We start from the raw sequence: 6735 nt of genomic DNA, 5'->3' as shown, positions 1-6735 counted from the left end.
GGAGCTGGGACTCAGTCATGGGCCCCTGTGTTCTTATCTCTAAAATGGGCAGAATGTGGATGCTGCTTGATCAGATTGCCAGGCATTTCTTCAGTGGCATCACTGAGTGGGCTCAAAAGCCACCTCTGTGGCTACCAGCCTACTGCCTAACTATGGCATCGCCCAACCCACTGCCATGAAACCAGTTCTGGCTCCCAGGAACTCCATCGGATGGAGCTGAACTGCTCCCCAGAGTTTCCATCAGGAGTCAGCCTGTTTTCTCCTGAGGAGCAGCCGGGGGGTTTGAACCTCTGCACTACCCCTGCTCCTTCTTCACAGCCAAGGACCCAAAATGACGACGTACGCTCCCGGCATGTGTGCTGTGGGGGCTGTATCCTGCGCGCACCTGTTTCCTGTCTGTATGCACATAGGCACAGGTGTGCTGTGCACGTGTGCTGCACGCGCACTTTGGGTGCAGGAGCACAGACCCACGTGAGCTGTGCCTGGGGGTAGGCAGGGTGAGAGGATGTGGGTGTGGCTGTAGCTACGTGTGGTGTATACCTGTGGTGCGTACCTCCTCCAGGATCAGGGCCTTCTGGTCACCGTCCATTCAAACCACCTCGTTCTCCCTTTGGCCAACCGGCCACCTCGCTACCACCCCACCCCATCCCACCTAGTCCGGCCCAGCTGCAGAAGGGTACCTTGGAGCTGGGGCTGATTTCTCACTGCCTACGACACCCGCCCCATCCCCGTACCCTCAACCGCTGAGGCCACCGCTTAAGAAAAGAGCTCTTTATTCCACATTGTCCAGCATTTTGACACAAGTAAAATAAAATGCATATTTCTATGTTCCGCGATCCGGGCGGGAGGCGGCGCTCTGGAACAAACGCTGCGCCACCCTGTAAACATGATGGGGTGGAGATGGGGGTGGGGGCAGTGGGCGAGAAGGGTCTGCCCTGCCATGAGGCCGGGCTGGTGGGGGCGCCGGCCCAGGCTAATGTGTGGAAGGGAGTCCGTATGCACACACACCTGGTTGCAGAGAAAGGCCTCATGGCTGAGGAGGGTGGCTGGGTCAGCAGGGTCCGAGCACGGTCCACAGCGCCAGGGCCAGACCCAGAGGGGCGAGAGTGTAGGCCAGGCTGGGCAGGGTGCCCGAGCCGTCTGCATCTCCACCACCGACGGCCGCCTGGCCCAAACGGCACTGGCTGCGCGTGCGGTTTTTGCGGGAACAACCTGGCCTCCGGCGCGGGCCTGTGGTGGGGGACGCTGGCAGCTCGGAGCCCTCTGGCTGCAGCCCGGTTAGTGGGGGCTCGGCCGAGCCAGGGAGGGTCCCGAAAGGGGAGTCATTGCTGTGTCTCGGGCTGGAGCCATTGCTGGGTGGGCTGTCCCCTGGTGGCACACGGCCCTTGAGGGCATTGCCCGGGGAGGCAGGGCTCCCAGCCTCCAGCACCGAAGCCTTGTCCAGGGGGCCCTGCTGGCAGCACTTGGGTAACCCAAGCAGCTCATCGTTAGCGGGCCCACTGGCCCGGGCGGGGTGAAGGGGCCTGGCGGCCCTGGCACAGCCCTGCAGGTCACTGGCGGCCAGGCGTTTGAGGTCGTGGTTGGCCAGATGTGGGGGCAGGCTGCAGGGCACCTCGGACGAGGAGCCTCGGAACTGCTGCAGCCAGGCCCAGAGCGGGCGAGCCCGGCAGTCGCACACCCATGGGTTGTCATTGAGTCGCAGATACTGCAAGGAACGCAGAGGCACCAGGGCCTCAGCTGGCATCGCCGAGAGGTTGTTGGCGAACAGGTAGAGGGTCATGAGACGGCCCAGGTCTCGGAAAGCGTGTGGGTGCACGTGGGCCACCCGGTTCTGGTGCAGCAGAAGGCGGTCGAGGCTGTGCAGGCCAAGGAAGGCCCGCTCGGGCACGCCGGGGATCTGGTTGCCATGCAGAAAGAGGTGCGTGAGGTTGCCCAGGTCTCGGAAGGCGTCATTGGGCAGCGCCTGCAACCCGTTGTCCTGCAGGTAGAGGTACTGCAGGGCCACCAGCCCATGGAACAGGCCGGGGCCCAGCTCCCGCAGGCCGCAGCGGTCCAGGTGCAGCGTGTGCAGGCGGCTCAGGCCACGGAAGGTGGTGGAGTCCACAAAGCGCAGCTGACCGTTGTCGCTGAGGTCCAGCTGCTCCAGGAGGGCCAGGCCAGCAAAGGCGGCGGCATCGATGCGGGCCAGCGCATTGGAGTGCAACCACAGGATGGTGAGGTTGCGGCAGGCGTGGAAACCTGCAGCCGGCACCTGCGCGATGCGGTTCCCGTGCAGGAAGATGCGCTGGCTGGCGGCCGGGATGTCAGGGGGCAGGGCCTGCAGGCCTTGCTGCGGACAGCTGGTGGTCACCTTGGGCTCGTTGTAGCACACGCAGGCACCCGGGCATGGCGCTGCCACCCGCCAGGCCTGCAGCCATAGCAACCAGGCCAGCAGTGGACTCCCTGTGGAGACAGATGACAGGGGAGGGTCAATCCCCTGGGAAATGGGGTGCATGGGGGTCACATCTCAGGGGAAGCAGGCTGGGGTTCCAGACAAAGCAAGCATGGATGGGAATTAGGGCCAGGGGGCTTCCTGCTCAACCCACCAAGTCAAAGTTGCTGTGTCTAATGTATGCTGGACACCACACACCCCATTTCTGAAAGCCATGCCTGTAATTTTCACACACACCCCCACTGGAAGCCAGGGGCAGTCTGCCCAGCTCCCCCAAGGCCAGTTGCAGCCTCCCCCCGCCCCTCCACTCCCCAGGATAAGAGCTCATGACTGCAGTAAACAGGGAGGACCTGGGCCTGACTGCTACTCCCATTGGTCCCCACACTGCCCTTGGCTTCTCCCCTGTGCGTTCAATTCTCAGGCCAACATCTGGGAGTGTGCTGGCCGCAGGTGCAGGCTGCTGCCAGGAGGCAGGGTGGAGCTGCTGGAGGAGAGACTCTGGGCTTTCACCAGGGAAACAGTAGGGTCTGGGTGGTTCCATCAACAGGCCCGCTGCATCTGGGACCCAACAAAGACTGAGATTATGAGATGGCCCCGCCCATAAAACACTTCCTGCTCCAGGAAGGAGCACTCTGACAGCCTTCCCCTTGCGTGGTTGGCTGTCTCCTAGCGCAAGGCGCTCACTCCTGAGCAGCCTCCCTCCACCCCAGGCATGGGGCAATGGTAACAACACTTCAGCTCCACCGCGGGGCTAGACACACAGGGCGCCCTGCTCCTCTGGGCAGGCAAGCCTTCCTGAGGCTCCCTATCATGCTCCGGCCACTAGCAGGGCCCCGAGGCCTGAGACGGAGCCCCACCTTCAGACACCTCTCCCCTTGAACCTGAATGGTTCTCTCTGCCTCCAGGAGGGAGTCTATTAAAATGTGAATCCCCAGGGAGGGCTCCGGCCTCTCAGCTAGCACTGGAGCTATCACCAACACCAACACCTTCGGTGACAGCTAACACCTAAGAGCAGGGTTCTTCAGACACGGGGCCCGGTTAAGTGTCAGTGTGGGAGCCAGGAGCAGGGAGGAGAGCCAGAGCCAACTGCCCACCCGACTGTGACTCTGGGGCATTCTCACTCCTGCTGCCCACCTTTCCCATCAATGCCACTCAGGGTCTTTTTGGCTGGGGCTTGTCCCAAACCGGCCATACTCAGTCCCCCCAGGATCACGCCCTCTCCAACTCTGGACTTTGTCTATCCTGGGCCCCGGAGTCCCTCCTCCCCGGAGGCTGCCCGCCCTGACCCCACTGTGCCTTGTGTCCTGTAGGACTGCAGAACAGTCATTGGTCACCTAGGGGGTGGGGCAGAGAGACAGGCCTGGTCCAGGAGGCCCTGGGAGCTGGGGCCCCCTCCCCAGGCCAGCGACATTGCCCCACCCAGGCCTTGAGTGGGAGGCGGTGAGGTGCAGCCTGGCCCGATGTTCTATTTAAGCACTCTCACTTCACACATGTCCCCTCCCGGGAGAGTCAGGCTTCGTTTCAGTGGCTCCCCACCGCTGTCTCCTGTCTCACCTGCTGTCACGGGAGGTGATTGCTGTACAGACAGCACCTCGGTCGCCGGGACCTGGGGGAGCAGGCAGGTCTGGGGCGAGCAGGGGAGCTGTGGCCCACCAGAGAACACTAGGGTGAGGCCATGGCTCTCAGGAAAAGGTGGGCTGAGCCACCTGTCATTGCAAGGACCGTACCATATGACTGTCCCATGTCACCAGCTGAGTCATGTCATCCACCAAAGTCACACTCTGACCATGGCCCCACAGTGGCCTGTCCCCAGGGTTCCCACCTGACCTTAGCAGGGCTTGGGGCACTGCTGACGTTTCCGTCCTCTCCAGCCTGGCCCCTTTCTGTGAGGGTCTGGAGGGTGGCAAGGAGTTGGCCTGGCCCCCTGCATGGCCTGAGTCAGTAGCCAAGGGGGAAGCTCAGTACCCCGTAGCCTCCCCGCCCCACCCCACTTCCCGGTCACCATGGTAAGGGGTGGGCAGTGGGTATCTCTGGGGACATCAGCAAACTCAACGTGGCAGGATGGCTCTCATGCCCGCCAGGGGCTCTGGGGCCAGTACTGCAGGCGGCCGTCACAGGCTGTGGGCCACCAGGGTCTGCATTCCGCCCCACCCCCACCCCCAGCTGCCCACCCAGTGCTTTCCCTCTCTCCAGCTCCTCCCTAGAGGGGGCCACTTGGCTGTCCGGCTGTCCCAGCTGGGTCACACTACAGGGTCCACCCAGGTCTGGCTCAAACAATCCAGTGCTAGGATGGTCTGCGGCCAGCCTGGAAGGGTCGCAGGCTTTTAGGGGTGAATGGGGAGCCAATCTTTAGCTTAGGCCTCACCACCCACCTCTCCTGCCGAGGCAGCCACAAGGGGCAAGAGTGCCAGATCTTTGGGCCCCAGAAAGATTTCTAGAAAGACAAAGTGGAGTGGTGTAAGGGGCAGAGCTGGGGTCTGGGTCTGCCCATGGGACCCAGAGTGGAGTGGCCGATGAAGATTCAGGGGAACCAGAGGAAGCGGGGGCCGGGTGGGGAAGGAAGAGAGGGAGGGAGGAGGAGGAGGAGGGTGGAAGGGCAGCCAGGTGGGACTCCCTCAGCTGCTGGCCGGAGCAGCTACAGGCAGGAGGCTGCTGAAGTCAGCAGCTCTGGGAGGCAGGACTGCCAGAGAGCAGTGGTGGTGGCCAGGCAGTTGGGGGAGGGGTGGGGGAAGGTTCCTCCCATCATCCCCTGCTACCCCTTTGGCTCTGAGTGCCCTCTGGACAGTTTAGGTGCACAGGGGTGTGTGGCCCCTCTGCCTCCTCCCTCTGTCCACAGGGCTTCCTCCTTGCCCCCCCACCCCCCGCCTGAGTGCTGTCCTCCTGGGAACAGACCAGGCAAAGTGCTGAACACCCAGCTAGGGGCTGGGGGCAAAGGTGGTGGAGAGCCATGAGGGGAGTGCTGAGGCCCCTCTCCCCAGACACCCTCCTCAGCTTGGCTAGTCAGTAGCAGCCTGGAAACACCCTGACCTCCCTCCATGCAATGGGATTGACAGGGGCAGGCCACTAAGGCAACCTGAGGCAGTGCCAGGCAGCCCCATTCTCTTCCCTCTCCAGCCCACTGCACAGATTAGCAAGCTAGAGGCGGGGAGGGGGCACTCTGCCAGGCAGGCCCCGATGGAACCTACATAGTGGGCTCTATGGGGCCGGTGTGCAGGCAAGAGCCGCAGTGCCAGCCAGAGGGGACCAGGCGAATCTGGGTGGCTGGTGATTGTAGGGCTCTCTGCAGTCATGCGGGACCGCCTGCTGCTGTCGTGGTTCCGAGTCTGTTTGTCATTCCCAAGCTATGTTATTTCATAGGAGCCCTGGTGGTGCTGTGGGTTAGACATCGGATGGATTGCTAACCACAGTCAGTGGTTGCGACCTACCTTCCCCCTAAGAATTTGGGGCCAACAGGCTTTGAGGGCTTGGGGCTTGGGGGCAGCCACAGCCCAGCTGGGCTCACGGCAGACTCCGGGGCCTCGCCATTGCGCACAGCAGCCCTGGTGGAGCCGCGTCGCCGGTCTCTTTATGAAGGCAGAGTAAGAGGCCACAGCTCAGCACAGGCAGCCAGAAATAGCTTAGGCAGTTGGAGGTGGGGCGGGGGGTGGGGGGCAGTGCTGTCCACATGCTGCAAGGGCCAGGGTACCTCACAGTGCCACGTGCATACCCCCATCCCTGGTCTCCACTCCTGCTGGCCCCCACCCTCCCATCGTCCATCTGTCTGGCCCCCGCATCCTCACATACTTCTCACACCACCACCCTCCCTTCCGCCCGTCCCAAGCAGGGCACCTCTGCGCACACAGACACGTGCAGGGACGGTGCTGCTGCACCATGGGGCTTCCTGTGCTCCCCCCTCCCTCAGTGCCAGGGTCGGCGGCAGGGGAGGGAGGGGGTGAGGGCCAGTAACAGCTCCAGCAGGGCAGGGTGCTCTTACAGGGGCTCCTGGGTGTGGCTTCTGTGCCTTGCTGTCCCTGTCCTTGTGCCCTGAGAAGGGAGAGGCGCACAGTCTGGTCACCGAGCAGAGGAATGTGTGGGGCTGGACCTGTCCTTTGGGGCAGACAAGGCTACTCCAGGCCTGATCCTTATGACTATCCTGGGACCTCTCAGTGCTGCGGGGCGGGCAGGCTGGAGTCTCGCGGGGCTGCGCAGGGCAGGGGAGGGCCCCAGTGGTGCCCTGAGAGCACCAGGGGAATGCTAACAGAAAAGTCAGCGGTTTGAACAGGTCAGCCCTTGCGAGGAAGGAAGAAGGGGCTATTTGCTCCTAG

The 6735-nt window shown here is 62.9% G+C and overlaps 1 protein-coding gene across 1 annotated transcript in view; it reads right to left on the bottom strand.

Moving 5' to 3' along the window:
* Window positions 1-773: 773 nt before the first annotated feature.
* Window positions 774-6735, bottom strand: part of RTN4R (reticulon 4 receptor) — a 28964-nt gene continuing 23002 nt past the window's right edge. The window contains exon 2 of the mRNA XM_075533684.1: window positions 774-2442. Within this exon, the coding sequence (XP_075389799.1) occupies window positions 1052-2442 (1391 nt within the window). The 3' untranslated portion in view covers window positions 774-1051. The remainder of the gene's footprint in view (window positions 2443-6735) is intronic.

This window comes from Tenrec ecaudatus, chromosome 16 (genome assembly GCF_050624435.1).
Source record: "Tenrec ecaudatus isolate mTenEca1 chromosome 16, mTenEca1.hap1, whole genome shotgun sequence".
Classification (NCBI taxonomy): domain Eukaryota; kingdom Metazoa; phylum Chordata; class Mammalia; order Afrosoricida; family Tenrecidae; genus Tenrec; species Tenrec ecaudatus.
The sequence above is the reverse complement of the archived record's forward strand: the minus strand, read 5'-3'. Positions and strand labels throughout refer to the sequence as shown.